This window comes from Lissotriton vulgaris, chromosome 9 (assembly GCF_964263255.1).
Source record: "Lissotriton vulgaris chromosome 9, aLisVul1.2, whole genome shotgun sequence".
Classification (NCBI taxonomy): Eukaryota; Metazoa; Chordata; class Amphibia; order Caudata; family Salamandridae; genus Lissotriton; species Lissotriton vulgaris.
In genome coordinates this window covers 338,633,463-338,656,850 of record NC_141697.1, presented here as the reverse complement: position 1 = coordinate 338,656,850, position 23,388 = coordinate 338,633,463, and the positions used below count along the sequence as shown (strand labels likewise).

The window sequence follows — 23,388 nt, the reverse complement described above, 5'->3', positions numbered from 1 at the left end:
CATTGTCATTTACAATGCCAATCGTTCAAACTCTCGCAAATGTGAGAACTATTGCATTGCAAATGCATTGCAAATGCTTGTTGAAGTTTGTTGTCAGAGTAATTAGGTAGAACAGTCAAGGAATACTCCTGGGGATGCTATATGCTTTGGAACTGGAAGACAGTGAAGCAGTAGCATATAAACACAATACATTTTGATCTTGAGCCAGTATAAGCCTTTATTGTCCAAATCCAGACAAATGAAAAGCAAAACCAAGCATGTGCCTTAATCCTTAAGTGCTCAGCACTTTTGTGAACAAAGGTACATATATACTCACCCATACAGCCACTCACACACCAATTCATCCACTCACTCACCCATGCAATCACTCACACACCCATACAACCACTCACACACCCATAGAGCCGCCCAGACACCTACTCACACATGAATATACACAGCCACTCGCATAATATAACCCTGCAGCACTGTGGAGTGAGCACTGACAAATGCATCCGAAAATGGATGCTACAGAAAATAAAGCAATCTTTTTAATATAACATGCATTCTCAGATGATTTTGCCTGTGCTTTCATGGAGTAGATTTGACGTTTGGATAGTGTGCATACCCTCAACCTACATCCCATTCAAACATCAGACCAATTAGCTTAGCCAATGCTTCTTTTAAATTAATATATATACCTACTTCCTTCAAAAGAATGGGGTACAATCCTTGATAATAGTGTGAAGTGTTACTTATCTTGCACAGATGTCTCCCAATCGGGGGAAATGGCAGTTTTATTATTTATAGCTGGGCAAGCATTGTGAGTTGACCCAGAGTGATGACAAGTTGTTGCTAGAGTCGGAAGGACACAGATTCTCATTAGGGAGAACCCCCTTAGTCCGCTTTGAGGGAGACAACTAGAGGGTAAAGTAAGAGAGAACACCTCCTGCATAACTTGTTATCTCAGAGCGAAGAGTTGCAATTTGTTTGTGGCAGAAGTCCACTATTCGTTAACACACAACCACAGCCAAGTGGAGAAGTGTGGCTCAATGGTTAGAGCGGCAGACCCTGATGCAGAGGTCTAGCCTGGCACCAGTGTTCAATTCCCCGCCTCGGCGGGTCTTGGGCTCAAAATTTCACGGACCTGATAATTCTCGCCTCGGTGCCTATTCCAATCATGGAGTCCCACTCTGCAACTCTGGGCAATAGCTTGCTTAATCTCCACAACGGCCCCCACAACGCTAAGGATGCCTGGCCTCCACCTTGGGGGTGCCCAGGAGTGGACGTCTCACAGGGAAAGCCAGGATGGGTTCCACAGCGGTATTCGTACAAGCGCCTTGAGACCCTTGCGGGTGAGTAGTGCGCTATACAAGTATCAATTTACATTTACAGACCGGATAGTTACAATAGTGGTAAAGAAGGCTGAGAATGGCCTTGGATAAAGGTATAAGCATCAAAACCAAAAAGTCAATGTATCACTTAGCACTCATTGTGCTTATTGGACCGCAATAATCATATAAAGAATGACAACCCAAGTTCCTTTGAAGTTGAGGGAGCAACGTTTTACAAACCTTCGCAAAACTTTTAGAACAAAAGTGCTACTTTTTTGCTGCATTTGTGCATGGACATTTTCCAGGTTATCCATCAAGCAGGGTCCAAAAAAATAGGGAGGTGTCCCAAAATGCATTTTCCCTATTCATTTTTCATTAGGTAACTTAGACACAGCTGCAGCCGAAATGGCTCAATACATTTACACCAAAGATGTCAGAAAGTTAGATCTTGGTCCAGAAAGAAGGCTTATGTGGTTTAGGATAAAGCAGTTCGGTAGTCTTTGAGCAATTAATGCTCAGAAACGTTGTATATTTCACACTGTGGAGGATATGCAGCGCAGACGGATCTCAAGCTGAGATCTGATTGGCTGCCACCACATCAACCAGGACTCTTGACTAGAGTCATAGAAAAGGTAAAATAAAACATAAGGGGGCAGAGTAGGGATACCCTGAACTCTTAGGCCTGGTGATGGGGTCCCAGAGGGACGCCACTTTGAGGCAAAAACATTTAAAAAAATATATATTTTACTGCAAATTCATGGGGGATCCACGAGCCTGTGGCATCCCCCTGTGCCATTGTGTATAAGAATAGGGGCCTCGAGGGCCCCTCTCCCTGAGCATCCCCTGGGGCTTAATGTCAAACATGCACTGCTAATTACAGCACATATAGTTTGTCACTCATGATATTTTCTATGACATCATTGTCAATATTACTGCACCATTTGCATTTAAAATATTGATGAGAAAACTATGCATGGCGGAGATGCAAGTTCTCGTTACTTTAGGGAACGAGTTATGGTTTACTGAGAGAACTATAATTGGTGAATTGCAATGGTTGTTTGAGTTTAAAACATTACATTGTCACTGAAATTCTCACCTTACTATAACATTACTTTAAACTTTGTTTTTTCAGTGAATATATATGTATGTATGAATCTGGATGAAGATTTGAATATACACCTTTCCAACAAGAAAATGGGATAAGATATGGTATCTATGCACCTTTATCCCCTTGTTCCATGGAAAGTCCACGGACAGAACTGAACCTTTTGGACTCTTGTCGTTAGGCACTAAGCTCAATTGTTATGCACAAATTAATACTGGTCCTGCAGCGAAGCTAAGGGTATCCCTCTGCAGGTGTAGAATTTTTGAAATTCATTGAAACTCTGTGCAAGAGACCAAGAGACATTCAAGAAGAACATATTGCTCATGAGTGTACAGTAGTATGATTACTAGTAGTGATTACTAGAGTGATCACTAGTACAATTTTTCACAAGACAAGAGGTAAGCAATGGCTATGCTCTGTGGTTTTATCATACAGGTAGACTTGATGGTGACTTGTTGCAATGACAGGCTTTTGTTTATTGTGAGTTTAGTTGTAATGAGATACAGGGCCAGTCTATACCTCCTAGTATGACCAGAATGTCACATAAAACGCCAGTTGCCCAAGAACATTTGTCTGAAGGTAACTATGGTTGTTCTCTGAAGCAAACACAAGGAGATGATGGACGGAGACCTGAAACTTTCCAGACCCTCACCACTATTCACAGATCTAGGTTGAATCCATTATCGTTCTTTAGCTCACTTCGCCACCCCAGTTCAGACACAACTATATGCAATTCAGTCTTGACCCTGTCCCTCATGGGAACAGTCCAGGCCGAACTGCCAAGCCATGTCTTCCCTGCATCCTGTGACCATTTCAGGATAACAGCAACAAGCATCCTAGGACCGGTTTCGGGCTAACAGCCCTCATCAGCTAGGCTAGCTTGAATCCAGTGAGCAAGAGACCCACATCAGGGCATACCCTGCCAACTTAGGGCGAACAAAGCAAACACAAGGAGATGATGGACGGAGCGCTGAATATTTCCAGACACTAACCACCAGTCACAGATCTGGGTTGAATCCATCATCATTCTTTTGCTCACTTCGGCACCCCAGTTCAGACATAACTATATGCAAATCAGTGTTGACCCTGTGCCTCATGGGAACAGTCCAGCCCGAACGGCTAAGCCATGTCTTCCTGGATCAGAAACAAGCATCCTGGGACCGGTTTTAGGGTAACACAGGCTTGTTTCCGGTACAGAGAAGACATGGTTTGGCAGTTCGGGCTGGACTGTTCCCATGAGTTACTGGGTCAAGACTGATATGCATATAGCTGTGTCTGAACTGGGGTGGCGAAGTGAGCTAAAGAACGATGATGGATTGAACCCAGATCTGTGACTGGCGGTGAGTGTTTGAAAACTTTCAGCGCTAATGCCATTATCTCCTTGTGTTTGCTTTGTTCTCTGAAGCTGCCTGAGCATGCCTACTCTAGAGGTGCCAGCTAATGTATGAAAGCTGTAAGAATATTTGTTTTGGGTTTCATGTGACACATTGGCTGCAATGTGCCTTAAATAACAGGTGTAACTATAACCCACTATGGGGGTATTCAGTACAAAATTAAAATTAAATCTTGTTAAGAAAATCGAAAAATTAATTAGGTCTAGTTTTCACTATTTGTTTTGACAGTTTTTTTGGTCCCCAACTCAATACTTAAACTTAATAGTTAGGCAACGAATGAACAGTGTTTCTTGAATAGACCTTAGTCTATTTTACTTTTTCATTTTCAGTTTTCCTGCGTGACTGTGTCACACGTTACTATCTTTAGTTTAATTATGTATATAAACAGTGCTTAATTTGAGCCAGTGGTTTCCGGTGCTTGACACGGGCCCTTAATTATCTGCACTGGTGCTTGTGACAGTATGCCACAGCACTGTCTCAGATGAGCACAACAGTCAATTATTAATTCAATATATGAGATATAAAATACACAGCATCTCTCATGTGACATGATAAAATTGAAGAATCAGTGTAAATATTGTAAAATACAAGGAATACAATTAATTGAAAGTGGTCAAAGGTGTTGAAAATCTGTTATGATTCAGGCGTTAACCTGTGCGCCCGTCACAGGAGTGTCACTCCACTCCAGCTTTTGACGAAGTTTCTACACACGTGGTTGTTGGGCAGACCATGGTTTCGGGCTGCATGCCCAAAGTCCAAATTGATTAATTAATTTATTTTATTTTGAGATTTGTAAAGCGCCTGGTGACCCGAAGGCATCCCCGCGCTATAATACTGTAAAATCCGGGACGGGCGAGAACCAGGAACTATTTGGGGAAGAGGAGGGTTTTGAGTCTTTTGCGGAACACCGTGTGGCTAGGTTCCCAACGCAGCAGACGAGGGAGTGCGTTCCATGTGGAGGAGGCCTTGACCGAGAATCGTCGTCCACCGGTGCGCGCCTTCTTGTATCTTGGGACTGTGGCCAGATGTTCGTTGTCCGAGCGGAGATTTCTGTGGGCTTTATAAGGTGTGATCATATCTTTGAGGGTGGCAGGTCCAACCCCATTAATGAGTTTGTGCGTGATGCACAAGGCCTTAAACTCCACTCGCTGGCGGACCGGTAGCCAGTGCAGCGATTTGAGGGCTGGTGTGGTATGGGCTCTAGGGGGAAGTTTGAGAATGAGTCTCGCCGCGGCATTTTGTACGCGTTGAAGTTTGGTCAGGGTGGTTTCAGGAGCACCGAGATATGCGGCGTTCCCGTAGTCCAGGCGTGATAGTATGAGCCCTTGCACCAGAAGTTTCCTGGACAGGGGGGGCAGGAGGGGGAGGATCTTCCGAATTGAGCGGAGAAGACCAAAGCATGTGCCCGCGGTCTTAACTGCCTGGGTCTTCAAGGAAAGGTCCTGCTCCAGCCAGAAGCCCAGTGTTTTAATTTCAGTCTTGGGCGTGGGGATGTCACCGAAGGAGTCTGGCCAGGCTGAGGGAGGGACAGAAGACCATTTGTTGCCCAGCAGCATGATTTCTGTTTTTGTCCCGTTCAGTTTCAGCGCGGATTCACACATCCAGGTATGTATGTCTTGCAGACAGTTAAGTAAGATTTCAGGGTTCTTGTCTAACTGGGACAGGGAGACGACGAGTTGTGTGTCGTCGGCATAATTGACTATTTTTATCCCATAGCGGGTGACCACGTCCTCCAGCGGGGCCATGTAGACATTAAACAGGGTGGGACTGAGCGAGGACCCCTGGGGCACACCACGCGTGAGCGGGAGGGGGTCTGATCGGGAGTTACCGTCCCACACCTGAAATGAGCGTCCCGTGAGGAAGGATTTGATCCAAGCATGTGCGGCTCCCACAACTCCTGCCTTCGCCAGGCGGTAGAGCAGAACACGGTGGTCCACCGTGTCGAATGCGGCACTGAGGTCCAGGAGGATCACTGCCACTGATCCTCCTGAATCCAGGATACACCTAGCCTCCTCGATGACGGAGAGGAGAGCGGTGTCTGTGCCGTGGCCTGGCCGGAATCCGGTTTGTGACTGCCGTAGTATTTTATTCGACTCGAGGAATTGGGAGAGTCGCACATTGACCAGTTTCTCCGCCACCTTGCTGAAGCAGGGAAGGAGCGAAATGGGTCTATAGTTGGCCAAGTCGTCCGGGTTGAGGTTGGGTTTTTTCAGCAGGGCTTTGACGACTGCGCCCTTCCAGGAGGAGGGCACTATGCCTTGGGCCAGAGAGGTGTTTATAAGATCCCTAATGATAGGTGAGGTGCTGAGAGACACAGTTTTTAAGAATCTGACGGGTGCTGGGTCCAGGGGGGATCCACTTCTCATTTTAGCCAGCGTGTTAGTAACCTCATCGAGGGAGACTTCTCTAAAGGAGGACAGCCGCGGGCTGGTAGAGTGGGCGTCTAACTCCACCGGGATGGGGGGGCTGATTGGGGGGAGGGATTCCAAGATTAACTGGTGCCGTGAAATGTTGAAGACTGGTGTTCACTTGGACACCCCCTTTTTTGGCTTTTGACAGTATGCCACAAGGTGGCACTGTCTCAGATGAGTACAACAGTCAATTATTAATTCAATATACATTCCAAATTACTATTACCTGCCGCCCAAATAATTCTTATAACTTTGGGAGCCTCAAATAGTCTGAATTGTCACACTTGTAGGAGTGTAAAGATTAGTAGTATTGTTGTTACTGTCACTGGCAGCGGCAATGTGTGACACAAGTTGCAGTGGTTTCTTGACGAGAGCTCTGGAAATTATTTATTTAAAAATTAAGCACTGTATAGATTTATTTCCATTTTAGAATGTTCGGTTGTATTCATTTCCAAAGCTAATATTTTGCCATCAGAGAGTTTATCATGCCGGCACACACTTTAAAACCTCTTTAAAATCTGCGTATACAAAATTAGCGATCTTCCTACACAATAGCTTAAGAGAGGAAGAAAAAAATGAAGCCATGCTAAAATTAGACTTCAAGTGTAGCTCTGAGCCCTGCGCCCCTGGAGTTTTGGATCTAGCAATGCTTTCATGGTTTTAATAAATGGCATTTTGAATGAGAATTAGCAGAAGAGCTATGAAATGAAGTAAATTGTGTATTATGGCAGCACGAACTCATTGATCAGTATCCAGTAATCTTCTTAATATGCATTGCCTAAGTGGAAGGCAATTATATTATGGACAGATTATAATGTATGTACATTTTGTGGCTGGAACTCGCTTTGATCTGCTGTTAATCCTGGCCAGCCCAGCATGGGTTGTTTGCCAGTTCCCACATCTGCATGATTACCAGCTCTGTACCAGTCAATCACGGCAAATGCTTTTATACAGAGTACTTGCTTGCACATAATATGCCACATCAGCACCGAATGGCATGCGCCTAGAATTCCTTAAGTGCATGCTAAGTTTGAAATAGTGATGGGCAAGACTCATTTAAAAGATTTAACAGCTGGGGCCTAGCTTTTGCTCTAAAAGGAGATGCTTATGTGCTTTAAAAGTGCGTGACTCTGGTAAGAAATGCTTAATTTTATCTTAAAAATGCAAAAAATGCACCGAAGCATCATAGGCATCATTTCAACACAAGCATTGGCTAGCGGGAAAATCACCACCGGCTGTTTGACAGTGGCGGCTGGTGTTAAGGGGCGAAAAGGGTGTTGCCCCACTAGCTTCAGGACTAGGATCGGGCAGGAGATGAGAGACTGTGTACACAATGCAGCAGCTCCCTTCCTAAAAAAAAAAAAAACAGAATTTGTATTCAACACGAAGCAGTGAGCACTTCATTTGATTCAAATGAAGTGCTCACTGCTTCATGTTTAATACCAATTCCGTTTTTTAGGTCTCGTGGCGTTAACCGCGCGAAAATGCAGTCTCGCCAGAGACCTATTGTGAGCACTCCAGGAGACAAGAGATGGCCACGCGCATCTTCCAAAAGCGGATCGAAGCGGGCCGCGCGCGCGAATGCTGTGGCCATCTCCTGTCTCCTGGGAAGCTCCAACACACACACAGCCACACATCCCCCTGCTTTCACACAAGCATGCGCACACACAGAGACACACCCACTAGCGCACATACACATACAGAGACAGCCCCCCTGCTGCCGCCGCACACATACACACACGTGCGCACACACACAAGCGCACCGAGACCCCCCCGCCACCCCACCCTACAACTAAGGCCCACTTACCGCCACTCCGGACTTCTGCAGCCTCCAAGTGGTGATGACGTTGCACCTGACTGAAATATGTTTCTTGGGCTCCCGACGCGCATATGAGCATGCACAGATTATTAGTTGAGCCGCTCTGCTGCTCGGGCTTTCCGGGCGTCTGTGTTGATGTCAATCCCGTGGGCCACGCCCCTGGTCCCCGCGCTCCCGGTTCCGCCCCCGGTGCCTGCGCAAGCGTGCTGGCTGTCCCCCGGTGTTCGAGCCGCCGCCATAGCATCAATGACAGATATGTATCCGTAGACAGGTTAGTGTTGAGGTGAGTCCCAGTCATTCCTACTAGATGTGAACATGTGAAGACACTGCCTTCACCCCACTCACTTCCGTGCATACATCTTGCACACATCAGCAGAGAACATAGAGGCTCACATGCGTGAGGTGCATCATCAGAGCTGTGTGAATAATAACAGCTGTGAGCCCTTGCCTGAGGTGCATCATCAGAGCTGTGTGAATAATAACTGCGTCAGCCCCGTGCGTGAGGTGCATAATCAAAGCTGTGTGAATAACAGCTGTGAGCCCGTGCCTGAGGTGCATCATCAGAGCTGTGTGAATAATAACAGCTGTGAGCCCGTGCCTGAGGTGCATCATCAGAGCTGTGTGAATAATAACTGCGTCTGCCCCGTGTGCGAGGTGCATCATCAGAGCTGTGTGAATAATAACAGCTGTGAGCACGTGCGTGAGGTGCATCAGAGCTGTGTGAATAATAACAGCTGTGAGCCCCGTGCCTGAGATGCATTATCAGAGCTGTGTGAATAATAACGGTGTCAGCCCGTGCCTGAGGTGCATCATCAGAGCTATGTGAATAATAACAGCTGTGAACCCCTTGCTGAGGTGTATCATCAGAGCTGTGTGAATAATAACTGCGTAACCCCAGTGCCTGAGGTGCATCATAAGAGCGGTGTGAATAATAACCGCTGTGAGCAACAGCATACTCTTGCACACACTCTCACTGCTCACCAATTCAAAGTTTGCTAAAAATTGTATGCAACGCATTGTCATACACAATGCCAATAACCAAAACTTTAATGCCGCGAAACCTATTGTATTGTAAATGCTTGTTTTGTTTAGGAAAGGATGAGGTCACGTCAGAGACCTCCTGCACATGTGCTGGTCGGGGCGAGGACTATTGCTCGTCCTCGAAGCACATGCGAGAAGAGTGATGTCAGCCTGAAGAGAGTACTTAGAAATGAATATTAGGATGGGATGCACAGCTTGTGAGCCGCAGCGAGCAAGAAAGAGCTGGGTGAAAGGTCAGAGCAGTTGGAGCATTTATTCCCTGATGAAGGGCATATAGCAGTGCCCGAAATGCATTGGATACTTTGAACTTTAATGATGTCTGAATAATTAAGATATCACTCATGCTTACCAAGGAGTGAAAATATGAACTAAAAAAACACGTTTTGAATCAACATTCAATGAACTTTTGAACAATAAAAAGAAAAACTTCAAACACGAATCATTGTGGAATCCTCTATTCATTAGAGGAAATTAAGGTGTTCCCAAGGGGATGGTCCCAGTGAAGCCTGAAGAGAGTAGCCAGAGAAAGCGGAAAATGGTTGGTTTTAAATAGGGCGCTTATACTGTGGCCCAGGCGATTTTAGCAGCGCGCTATTGAAATGAATGGTAAGGGGCAGGGCTGGCCTTTCTCAAGACAGAGTAGTGGGTGGCAACAATTGGAGCACCCCTTGCCTTCGCGCTACTTTTAGGCCTCCTGATTGGATAATGGAAGCTGAGGGAGTGGGCTGTTGAAGAGTTTGGCTGGGCAACTCAGTTTTCGGCATAATCGTCACGCAGACAGCTGGTGTGCAGGCCCAGACTGGCCATAGTAAGCGCCGGGCAATCCCCCGGTGCGCAGCACGGGTGGAGGCCGGTTTTGGGCCCCTGGGGGCCGTTTTTGTTACAGGACGTTTTTACAGCATAGCTGCAAAATCGGCCCCGTACCAAAATCTGTCAAAAACCGGCCCCGGCAAAGAGCTCGGTGGCACCTCCACCCTCCCCCACCCCGAGTGGGGAGGGGGGGGGGGGCCTGCCGAGCACTTTTGCCAGGGCCTGTTGTGGTTCCCAGTCCTGCCATGCTGGTGTGCTATATTCCATGTGTTGTTGGCTGTGGACTTGCTGTGAACCCGAATGGCGATCCGGTAAGTACAACATTTGAGATAAAATCACGTTATGACTAATTTCTATACTGGCAGATAGGGCGTCAGAAGGCTCAAGCGCTTGTTATTTGCAATTATTAATGACTGCTGGAGCAGGAACAGAGAATGAAACATGTAAGCTACATCTCTTACATGCCTAATGCTGTGTTGTGTCCGCTGTATGTCTGCCGTAACTTGGAAAGGCAGTTTGAAAGTGAGTGACGTGAAAGCTGAACTTGGGAAAATTCGTAGCGCTGGGTTGTTAGGCATGTGGCTGATAGTCTGACATGGCCCAATACAGAGTTAGAGTAGAGTAGAGGTGTGCTCTAAATATAGTTGAGACATGAAATCGAATTAGGAACTGTTACATGAGAGTGAAATAACCTTACCCTATTCGTGCTACCACCTCGCTATTTATTTTTCTCCAAAAAAGGAAGGTTAGTCGTGAGATACCAGAAAAATAAATCACGGAGCAACAAACCTTCAGTTTGAAACAATAATTAGCTACTTTTAAAAGAGACATGGGACAATAATAGCCGTTTTAGGTTATGCGGCCGTTGACGAGTTGAGAACAGGGACAGAAGGCACATTACCATCTGCGTTACAGTTAAAACTACCACAAGACAAAACTCCAATCTCTCTCCAAAACATTTAATTGCCATCGTGCAGCGTTTTGTTAACTTTTATTGTTGCCTGAATCCTGCTAGAACACACGAGGAACTCTTCAGCAAGCGCTTTTAATCCAAGTTATTTCCTAACAGTGCCCCCGAATCACAACCTCTGAACTCGGTTCTAGGTGCTCACTGCCGTCTGATGCCCAGCTGCTGGTCACCCCAAAGGACATGCTCGAGTTTTAGAATCAAATGCATGATCCCAGAATCATGTAAGAATTCACTTTTTACTGTTTGACTTTCTTACACTGCTACTGATAACTAACAGCAGCTTTAAAGTACCGGACAGTACATACATACATGAAACTCCTACATCAGTCGAGTACATGTACATGGCAGATGCACATGCGGCCTGTGGTAGGCAAAAATGTAAAAATTACACACCAGAAGAGTGTCCGTCTCCCCCACCTGCCTGGTCCCCCTACCTTCTCGTGAGCAAGCACAGCACTCCCAGAGCACACTTGAGTAGAATTATAATTGTAGGTACGATCATAGCCATGCAGAGACCGCACGTTATGATGCTGCTCAAGCACTGGGTCTCGAGTGCAGCGCCAAACCCTGTCAGAGGCTGAAGAGATGAGCGTTACTTAGTTTACTGAGCGGTCAGCCCAGCAGCACAGTGGGCTGAGTGACCGGAGGCCTGTTGCTCGGGCACGATTGTGCACATTTTATTCGGATGTGTACCTGTGCTCTCAGCGCGTCCTCCTCCTAGGCCCGGTAATCCTAATAAAATAAACACATGATTACTAGCAGCAGAACCGACTATGCTGCCTCCTAACTGACTGAGCAGTTAATTGGGTGGGAGGGTGTTCCACCCCATACGCCACCCCTGAAGCGACACTCCTGCATGTGTGGAAACATTATTTCAAGAAAAAGCTTCTTCAGATGTATCTAGATTGCTTTCCCCAAAAGTTACATACAGGGAAGAAGGAGCGAGGAGAAGGAGAGGATAAGGAAATGTATAATTGAGACTCTTGTGGCTCTTAAAATGAGGAAATTGGAGTCTTGCAGCAGGAATTCCATAGATCTCAACCATATATGTTTGTAAATGTCGGAATCTGATGACAACAATGAGGCCGTATTACCTGGGGACCAGGAAGGGAAATATATTCCTAAAAATATGCGGCCTGACCTTCAGGCTTGTTAGAGAGAATAGGAGTTGCTTGCAATTGAGTACCCTGGAAACTCTGAAGAGACTGTGTGGCAGTCCCAGACAACTCTTACTATTCGAGTACCCATACATCAGCATGTATCGGAAGTGGTTTGAAAAGAATTGAAAAATATTGAAAGAATTAACTTGCCACAATTTGTTATTATGTTATACCTATTTATTGGAGGATAAGAAGAATACGTTACTAGCTATAGTGCACGTAGATTCTGTGATTGCCAGTCTTCCTGGAAGATCCTTGAAAGTTTGGAAGAGAATATTTTGAAGGACCCAGCGGAAAAGAAGGTTGATTTTACCTTAATGTGAATTCTGGTTCTCACTTGGCTCTTTGTGAGATTACACTCCGAAGTTTTGGGATTTCAGATTTTAAGATGTTATTTAAAGCAGTCCAAAATGGGCCTTATTGTTATGATCTACTTGATGGTATGAAATGGAAAGTACAAATCCTATCAGACATGTTGTTTGACACATGATAGTTTCATCATTGACAAGTGGAGCTTCTGTTCTTAAAGTAGTAGAAATGGATCCTGCTTGGAAGTCTACAGCTCATAGTATGCATTTTGAGGGAATTCTACACTTTGGTTCTAAGTTTGAAGACCAATTGCATTTTGTGTTTAAGGAAAGGCAAAATGTACCCTTTAGACCTTCTAAGCAAAAGTCATTCTCCAGACAGTGATCAAGACCACGATCAGTGAGTCAGTTTTCCAAGTTCCAAGGGAAATCCTTTTTCCAGCCAGTTTCCAAGAAAATTAAAATGAGAACACTCCACAGGAGACCTTTGTTTTTTTATGCCAGGTCCGAGGCAGTCCTTGTCCAGTAGTGTTTTAAATTCACCACTATCTAAAAGTGTGACAAGAATCAACTTCAGACATTTGGGTTTTATATGCTATTTGAAAGGGATACAAGACAGAAGAATTTCTCTTCCTTCCTATCAGTGGGTCTTTCCTACAGCATGGCCAATATGCCCCATTAAAAGGAAAACATTGAAGGAAGGAGGTTGTGTATTGCAACAGAGAAAGACAATCTTGCACTTCCAGAAGCAGAGTGAGGGAAAAGTGTCTACTCAATTGACTTCCTTTTCCCCGACATGAACGGGATAGACCTCAAGAAACTGAACAAATGGATCACTGCATAGGTTACAACAAACATGAATGCTTATTTCCACATATTTATGGCAAATTGCTAAAAGAGGTTCTGCATTCAAAATCAGCACTGACAGTTTACGGTTCTCCGATTTGGACTCAGTTCAGCCCCAAGTGTCTTTACAAAAGAGGTGAGGAACACTTTATCTTAGTCCTACTTGTTTGCACCTGCATATGTTTTTCATCTCTATTTTTTCAGTCAAGCTATACCTTGATTCCTGAAACACTGGAAATCAAATCACAACTTCAATGGTAGTTGAAGCCTTTGAATCCATCTAGGAGGATCTTGATGCATCCAGAATCTCATATGGTGCTCTCAATACATGGCAGCTCTCTAGATTAGGCTACTGCAACATTGGACTCTCACACATTTCAAGCCAGATGGTCCCTAACAGAGAGCTGCATGTCATCAAAATAGACAGAGCTTACAGTATTGTGGTAAGCCGTGCTACACATTCTACAGAAAATACATCATTGCAGTATCTTAGTGAGTTCAGACAACACTGTGACAGTAGCATATACCAGCCATCAGGTGTGTGCCCATTGAAAGTCAATTAAATCTACCAGCACAATTGCGAAATTGGGCAGAAATGTACTTACCTGGACTCTCAGCCACACACCTCAAGAAGCAGGACAATGTTCAGGTGGATTGGCTGAGCAGATTATTCCATCTTTTCAGAGCTTGTCCTTATAACTTGCAGTTTTGAGAACAGTGCAGGCGTCTTGGTACCCAATTTTATGATCTTTTTGAGAACAATACTTATCTGCCTAGATTCTGCCCCAGTTGTCCAGAGGAAGGAGCTATGGGATGGATGCACTTTTATTTGAAGTTGTCCAGAAGCTTAATCTATGCTCTCGCTCTATTTCCACTAAATCCAAGGCTCCTTGTGAGATTCAGGAAGAGAGAGTGTAGATGAGCGTAGTTGTTCCCTTTAGGTGATGCAGATTTTAGTCCCCCCTCCTTTGGTCTCTAGTTACCCATCATACTTAAATTCTTCCTTATATTCTTCCAATATCTTGGTCTTCTTACAGACTCTCCCTCTCCCACTGTCTCTGTGGGCCTGGAAGTTGACATTTTGAGCTTACAGGTTCTCTGCTTCATCTGGCGAAGGCTGTACAGGGAACTAGGAAGTCTTCTAACTTAAAGTCTTACTCTAGGCACTAGGATTCTTTCCACAAGTGGTGCTCTTCACATTCAGTGCCTGCAGTCTTAAGTGCTTTTCCTTCTCTTCTATAATTTTCTATGGGATGAGTTCCACTTTAACCTTTCCCTATATGTCTTGGAGACTTGGTGGTTTGCGAATTAAGCTTTGTGTGAGTTTCTTGTCACAACTTTTCAAGTTTGAGTCTGTTAGAGATGCTAATTGTCCAGAACCTAGGTTGTTCAAGAATTGTTCCTTCTTTAGACCTCCTGTATCTCCAACCTTCAACCTAAAGTTGATTTTTAAATCTCTTCAGTCACATTCTTTTGAACCTCTGCTGTCTCCTGATTTGAAATTGCTTTCTTAAAAGGTAGCCTTTTTGATAGCTATGACGTCAGCCCACAACGTGGGTGAGTCGTGGACTCTGTCATGATGTCCTCCTTTTCCTAGATTCCTTGAAGGTAGGGTTGTTCTTGAGACCTGATCCTTTCTGTATTCTTGATGCGATTTTTTTTATTATGTTTACTAGAAAAACATTCTACCCAGTTTCATCCTTCTACTAAGGAGGCTGGCTTTTTATATTGGCTTGATGTTAAAAGAACTTTGTCAATTTAACTTTACTGGACCAGTACATTCAAGATATCTGATGAAGTATTTGTGATTTTTTTTAACTATCAGGTAAAGGTAAGAAAACATCCACAGTTAACAATAAAGCAGATGGTTTAAATCAACCATAGCATGGGCCTACATAGGAAGAGAGGGCTGCATTTTGAGAAAATTAAAGGATGTGTGCTCTATCTCTTCGATATTCTGCATGATGGTCATAGTAACGCAGCATCCAGATGCAGGGTTAGGGAGTGTGTTGTCTTCAAGAGTTCATGAGACAATATGGCCCTAATTCCAAGATTCAAGACCGCATTTCAAAAAGTAAGAAAAGACTCAAAAAGTGAATTTGAGATCAGAAATTTAGAAAACCATGAAGGTTTATAAAAATATTAAAATGCAATGCAGAAGGAATAAAAATAGTAGCATTTCAACAATTCAGTTAAAACAATCTCCAACAAGGGTGATCAACAAATGTTCTGCCTTTTGGGCTCTGTTTTGTGGTGTCTCCTTTCAAGAGATATGTAAAAAGGGAACATATTTTTGTGAAGCATTACAGTTTCCAGAGTATTTTGATTATTGATGAGAACTTTGGTTCCAGTGTTCTTAGGTCTGCGAGATTAAAATTACATTGATATAATATTTATGAGATGCTATCATCGTTTAATAAGAATGAATTCTATAATATTGTAGTAAAAATGTATTTTTCTTGCATTTATGGGATTCGGATTTGTGTTGTGTTAAAGGTCCTTAACTTTGGCATGTTACCAAGTAAAGATGAGGACGAGGGATGCACATTTAATGGCTTGATTTCGAGCAAATAATCTTCATTCCTCTTTGGCCTAATCCTTCACATCCTAGTGATTACGACCTACACCACCTCTGTCTTTTCTGCACCTTTGACTGTACTTGGGAATGACCAGACGATGCTGAGAATGTCAGCGCAGTAATGAAGAGCAACTGAGGGTGGGCCAGGCTTGCATTTTCAGTGCTCTTGATGCTTCCAGTCCGGAAGATTGGATTCACATCCCAAGTCGTGAAAGAGATAAGTAGGTAGGACTAAGAGTAGTGAGGATTACCAGTAAGCACATGTGCTATTACAAGAGTTTTCAGGCGGCCACATTATGGTCGCAACTGCTATAATTACCTTTTCTCTAGATAGAGCGTCTTTCAAACTTTTACTTTCCTCTCGTGTATGCTCAATCGTCACGAGGACCACCCTCGTGTTTTATGGTGCTTGTTTGTAAAGTTTGCATGGGGAAAAGGCTGCAACTATTTCCATTATGAAGAGTTCCTACCCATTGCCTTCCTCGCAGTGGCATGTAACTTTTAACTGTTTGCTTATAGGCATGTTCAATTTGAATTTATGTTTTGCATTTTTCATTAACAGGATCTATCAGTACTTTGCATGATCACTACTTAACATTTAGTACAGATTGTTTTGTAATAGTACTGAAAGTCAGCTAATTTCTGTTAAACTCAGTTTACACAAACAGAAACGTAGATTATTGTCAATGGAAGCAATAAAATATTTGCTAAGTATGTTGACAGCTTCCAAAATCTGGCAAAGTAAAATAGTTAAAATCTGTTTTCAAAATAATTTGAGTGAGATAGCGGGAGCCCTTATCTCTGGTTCTGGGCATTAAATGTTTACTGGATAATATCAAAGTTAAGCATTGCTGTTTACCACTGTCTGAGGTTCTTAGGTAATTTTGCCTTTATATCAGCTAATCAGGGCCCCCTTTGTTTAGTTTACCCTTCAGATGGAGTTACTGTGACTGTCTATAAAACTCCATGTAGGGTAATTCTGTGGTATTTTAACTTTATTTGTTCTCTATGTAAAAAAAATGTAAAACATTTATATTGGGCTGCTTTTCTTTGATTCTGACTTCATTTGAACTGAAGATTTATAAATAAAATTATACTGAAGAAGTGTGGCTCACCGGTTAGAGGCGACAGACCCAGAAGCAGAGGTCCGGGACCAGGGTTCAATTCCCGACGCGGCAGCCAGGTTAAATCTCGCCTCGGTGCCTCTCTAACCATGGGTCCCACGCTGCAACTCTGGGCAATAGCTTGCTTAATCTCCACAACGGCCCCCTCGCTGCTGGGGATGCCTGGCTTCACCTTGGGGATGCCCAATAGGGACCATCTCACAGGGAAAGCCAGGACGGGTTCCCGAGCGGCACACAGCGCCAAGAAACCCCGGGGTGAACGTGCGCTCTACAAATTCATACTAACATAACATAAAATAACTAGCATCTTTGCTTCTTACTCACACGACAAACTTTCATAATGATGAAAATGTAACCTGCAAGATCAACAGAATAGGTTGCAGATGATGCATTGATTTTATTCCAAATGCTGAGATATCATATCCAATTAGTTTGAGTACAGAGATTCTGGAGTTTAGGAAATTAGGGGCACGAATTAGGTCTGTGTTGGGTTTGCAGCATTTTATAAAACATGATGTTTTATGAGTCCAGATACTGAAAGAATCACACACAATGATTCAGTCTACAATCTGTACTACTAGTACTGTGAGTTATTTAACGATGGTGGTTTCTGGATAAATTAATTTTCAGGGAAATATTATAATTTTGTAACGGTGAATAATTTTTTTAATGAAAAATGTAGGAGTGTCAAATGAAAAAAGTGTGCACTTCATATTTAATACTAAGCTTTTATCTACTCAACGTGGATAACAGTAGACTATTAAATGAACATATTGAACTTCTGACAAAATGCTGAAACAAAAATAGAAATATGTTGTGAAATGGAAGTATTTAGTGTCTAAGAATAACAATATTTGTATGTTCAGTTACATGGTTGCTTGCCGTTCCTGGTTTATTCAGTGCAGATGTTTGTGATTTTAATAACTACATCGCTGATTGGCCATTTTAGCAATATTTTTCTTCTTAATAAAAAACGTAGATTTTAAGCCCTTGTTTTGTTCTTGATATGTGGGTTTCCTAAAAATATCTAATTCAGAATTTTTAGTTAAACACACAGAAAGTCATGGGACTTGGCAGTAGCTAGAGAAAGAAAATGCATACTTGAATACAAAATAAAACATGTATACTTGGGGCAACTAATTCTGGGAAAATAGAAAACGTAATAGAATTGCAGAACACACAGCATTTTGTCAAAAAAGTGTTTTACACACATTTAAAAGATTGTATATGAATACGTAGGAATAAGAAATCTACCCCACGTTTAATAATGTTGCTGCCTCTTTGGTTTCTTTATCAATTATCTTTTAATCATGGATAGTGTATAGAATTTTACAATTTCATGTTACTTTTAAATATTTTGTTAGTGAAACAAATTGCATAAAATTAATTTAAAGTAGCTAACTGAATATAGATGACAATATTTCAGGTGGCAACTGTGGGAGGTTGTGAATTTAGTCATGACACTGGGGTTTACTACTCTTCTAATATGGTGACAGAGCCACTATATGGTTTGTGATGGACCTTATTCATATGGCAAATGTTAAAAGTAATTTTTTTGATTATCGCAACCACGAAAGTTGTGGAGGACGGACTCAAATCAGGAAAACTACATCTATATACCTAATGCGGGTCTTGGTACCTTACTCCTGCTCAGTCCTTAATGACCTTTAGTGGGTTGCGTTGATCAGTAATTGAATAGTCAAATGAAGTATAACAGGACAAAATGGGCGTGTGGGTCACAAAAAATATTATTGAACAACGTAACAAACTTTTTTGTAATTGTTTTTAACAGATATCTTATCACCTCTTTTCGGATCACTGGTGTCTTCTGCTCAGGTACAGTATGTGTATGTTTGAGAACAGTGACGACTTCAACTAATGTCAATATTATTAAGTGTCAATAATATTAACTTTGGAAGGCCCGCTCACATAGCTGATATTATTTAACTTAAAAATTCAGTTTATAATTTTCGGTAACATTTTTGTCAACTTCTTTTTAGATTGAAAGCAGGAGGGAATACAAGTTTTGTGTAGTAAGACCAACTGCATCTGCTGATGAACATTGTTTTTTTTTTAATTTGCTGTATCTACAATGACATTGCACACAGTAGTAAAACAAATTGGATTATGCGCTGCTATAAAGAAAATCCTATAATTGTTTTTATTAAAAAGTCTTGTAAATTATTCTTTATATCAACCACAGGAACCGTCCCTGACATTATTTCTCTCAGTATTAGGTAATTTAGAACTAGCTTAAAGTTTTTATTTGAGTTTCTTGGACCTTCATACATGTAAATTATTCCTTAGCAAATACATGTTGGAGTCATTTTCCTGTTACATCGAATGTCTGATTGCTGGTTGATCTAGATAATGTGACATCATTTTTAAAGGCAATTGAAGTAGCCGATGTTTCCTATTTACAGGTAATCTGTATTGTTTTATGTGGTATCATTTTGAATAGAAGCTTGCACCTCAGAAAGGGAGGTATCCAGGTGTATGTCCCACAAGCTCTTAGAATTAATCTCAATTATATATTTTAGTATTACTTACACACATTGCTTAAATGACCCATTTGAAGGCCCTACACAAGACCACCTGCTAAAACCTTGAATAGACCATACTTGGTCAGAACTGAGCAGTTCTGACATTCATAAAAATAATGCGAAACTGTAAGTGTTGTAGACAGTTTGTTCAGATTGCACTGAGCCATATTTAAATAACCTCCACGTAGCTAACCAGGCTGGCCCAGATAATGATTTTCAGGAGGTAACATGCTAAAGACAACAACAAAAGTAGAACTACAGGCATCACAAATTTAGCGGCAAACCCCCTGTAGCTATTTCTTGGTTGGAAACCCTTTGTGCACCAGTCTTTCTAATCCAACATAAGATTCGACCAGTAATGCACAAACATTAGTTCATAGGGGTTTTAAACAAATTAGGGGCCTGAATAGAATGAAAATGGCACACCTTTTATTCTGCCCTAAAGTTAAAAAAAACATAAACGGATTACAAATTGATGGATCAGTGTCAGACACTAGACACTTGCTTTTTCTTTGTTAACCAACTCCAGGATTTTACATTTTTTAGACTGAAGACTTTTTAAATCAAGATTGTCTAGTTTAAAAAACAGTTATGAATATACCAAATAAAAAAAAGTTGTTTACTTAATACTGCACCCCTGAAAAAGTTGTGATGCTAACAAAAGGATGAGTGCATCTCAAGGAAAGAGTTGAGGAGGAAAAATGACCTCTTCTCACCTCCTTTAACCCGTTTACCGCGGCGAACATTCCGCCGCGGTGCGGGCATTCTAAAGGGTGGGCGGGGCTGCGTCGGCCAACGATCGTGCGCATACCAGGGAGGGAGTTACGGCCGACGCGAGCACGGAACGGGTTAAGGACCGTCACAGCTACATCTTCAGTGATCAGTCCTCCTTTTTTATCCTGAAATATTCAAAGCAGTGATTTATGTTAAGAAGTTGTTAGAGTTTGTGTCCCTCTCCAGGGCCCTTAAAGATTTACCTGATACATCAGGGCACTGACTATTTTGGTAAGACTCAGACTATCTAAAGCAAATTACTTATTGTGATTTGTGTGTTGTTCTACATTGCCTTTTTTTGCCTGGAATGTTTGTATATGGTGGAATGATGCATGAGTTGTACTGGCAGTTAGGACCCATTACGGAAGGAAATTAAAGAACAAAGGAAAGATTTCTGCACCTTTTGGAGTCCTGCCTGTTCTTTCTATTGAAGGATATTTGTGATTACTTTGTGTACCATTTTCTTCATTACTCTACACTGAAGGCTTATCTGATTTAAATAGTAACTTAACTGCACCCTCCTTCAAACCCTTGACCAGTTACTTTGTAAACACTTGCTTGATGTGTCCCTTTTCTTCAAGCAGATACCCGCATTGTTTGTGGAGTGAACAACACTTCAATCCCTCCTATCATTTCTATTGTATCTGCTTGGACACCTCAACAACCCATTTAGGGCCGAGACCATACTAGTGTAGTGGCAGGTTCTTTGTGGAAAAATTGGTATTGGAGAATATGCCTCTATTCAAAGGCAAGAGAGGTGCTACATTACTATCTCTTCTTTATTAACCCCAGTCTGGTCTCCTCTCTTCGCATTACACAGACTGATGTGTAATGTTGTCTTTTAAGATATTCTGGGAGAGAAAGATCAGTTCCTCCTCCTGATCCTATCACTTTCATTTGGTCTGTAAATAATGGTTTGTTTACGTATTTCCAGCAACAACTACCCCCCCCCCCCGCCCCCTCCCACACACACATAGACACGGGATCTCGTGAAGCTCTTAATAGTTTTGATCTGTTTGAGGAATACTGGTCTATCCTGGGTGAAACCTTTTATGGTTTTCTGCTCCTGTGGCCTCCTACTGCTTCATTCTTCCCCTTCATTTTTCTGTTGCCTCTCATGGTGATTTACATCCTCGAGCCAGAGTGAGAACTAGTTTCCCTAAGACAACCCCCTGGTTTCTTGACAATACTGTAAAAATCAAACTCAATAGCATTTTCCAGCTAAGTCCATGATGAAACACATTCAATTTTCTTTAGCCCAAAAAGTTCCGTCCACCATTGTTGTTCTAGACTGATTACTACAGTTCGCGCAGAAGCCACATTTCCCACCTATGTGAATGGCATAACCTGTACAGCTTCTGAGTTATTTTTTAAATTGTTGAACTGTGAACTGAACTAATAATTTGGCTAATCAACCTATTGTCTCATGGGAAATTAACCCAAAGCATTGAGATGAGCAGCAATTAATAGGGAAATTATTTCAGAAACGTAAAAGGTTAACATTGCTTACCAATTCTTATTCACTCTAAAAAAGTCAAACGGGACAGGAATTGGCCCTGGATTAACTTCAGCTTCAAACACATTTTTATTGGGGAAGTTTTTTTCTTTCTGACCACGTATCTGAATGATACCTTATTTGTAATGTTTACCCTGTATCCTTAAGTTTGTTTGCTTTCATTGTGAAAATGTATGTATTGTTTAGAATGTACTTCAGCATAAGGGGAATGGATGGTTTAAGGTTACAAAAAAATTGAAATTAGGTGTATACACATATATATATATATATATATATATATATATATATATATATATATAGATGTCTACCTTATTATTTTGTTGTCAGTTGAAATGTAATAAAGCATATACTAATGTCTTTTTTTTACTCTCTCAAAAAGTTCAACTATTGTGTTGATGTGGGATGGCTGGTGAAGCAGTATCCAAAGGAGTTCAGGTAACTTTATGCAGATTTTTGCCAATCTGTGTTTCATAAGTTATAAGAATAAACTTTACAACTATTAGCATACGTGGTAATATCACACCAGCGTCTTATTAAAGTACAGTAACAATGTGAGTCATTATTAAGACAGTAATATACCATTCCCTGCAGTAACACCAACCCTTTATCAGTTTTAACTGTGTGCCATGAGATGCTTATTACCGTGGGATAACATTGGATCCCAGTTTTTTAAAACATGTTTTCATTTACACAAAATTGTTCAGGCTGCATTATAATTCTCAGTTTAGACTGACTAACACATTGATTATTTCTACTACGCCCTTTAGTCAGTCCTAGACTAAAAACCGATGTCTGCAAATACTCGGTAATGCGCTTAATTTGCCATTATCATTGAAGTCATTAGGTATTTGGGGCTTTCCTGTTTGTACCAGTTCCACAAGGGAAACACTTAAAAAAAAAAATTCTTTTTTTTAACATTCCCATAGATTTTAGTGTCTAGGACAAAGCAGTATTTCACTGACTCAATCAATCAAACAGGGTTTGTAAAGCATGGCCACTCACTCATGAGGGTCTCAAGGCACTCTGGGGAGTGGGGTGTAGAGCAGATCAGACTAAGTGCTGAGTTCATCCAAAGAGCCAGGTCTTGAGGTCCTCCCTGAATTGCGTCAGTGAAGGCGGTTTCCTGAGGTGGAGGCGAGGTAGGAGAAGGAAATTCCTCTGTTTCTGGTCTTGCTGATCCGTGGGACGGTAGCTAGGGAAAGCTGGGCGGAGCGGAGGTGTCTATTGGGTACGAGAAATGAGAGGTGATGATTCAGGTATGTGGGTCGGACGTTGTGAAGGGTCTTGTATGCGTGGGTTAGGAGTTTGAAGGTCATTCTTCTGTCGACTGGGAGCCACTGAAGATCACGGAGGTGTTGAGTGATGTGGCTGCGACGGGGGATGTTCAGGATTAGTCTTGCTGTGGTGTTCTGGACATTCTGGACTCTTTGAAGGAGTGTCTGCGTGACGCTGTCTCGCCGTGTTAGAGTCTGCTGCTGATGAGGGCATGGGTGACTGTCTTCCTGGATTCGATGGGGATCCATCGGAAGGTCTTTTGAAGCAGGCGGAGTGTGTTGAAGCAAGCCAAGGAGACAGTGTTTATCTGGTGGTCGATTGTGAGTGAGGAGTTCAGTACAATGCTGAGGTTTTGTGCGTGGTTCGTGGTGGAAGAGGGGCTTCCGAGAGCAGAGGGACAA

At 42.4% G+C, this 23,388-nt stretch overlaps 1 protein-coding gene across 1 annotated transcript in view; it reads left to right on the top strand.

Annotated features, from left to right (window-relative positions):
• TDP1 (tyrosyl-DNA phosphodiesterase 1) overlaps positions 1-23,388 on the top strand; it is a 980,389-nt gene that overhangs the window by 31,822 nt on the left and 925,179 nt on the right. The window contains exons 3-4 of the mRNA XM_086937678.1: positions 18,672-18,715; positions 22,092-22,147. Of these exons, the coding sequence (XP_086793804.1) occupies positions 18,672-18,715; positions 22,092-22,147 (100 nt within the window). The remainder of the gene's footprint in view (positions 1-18,671; positions 18,716-22,091; positions 22,148-23,388) is intronic.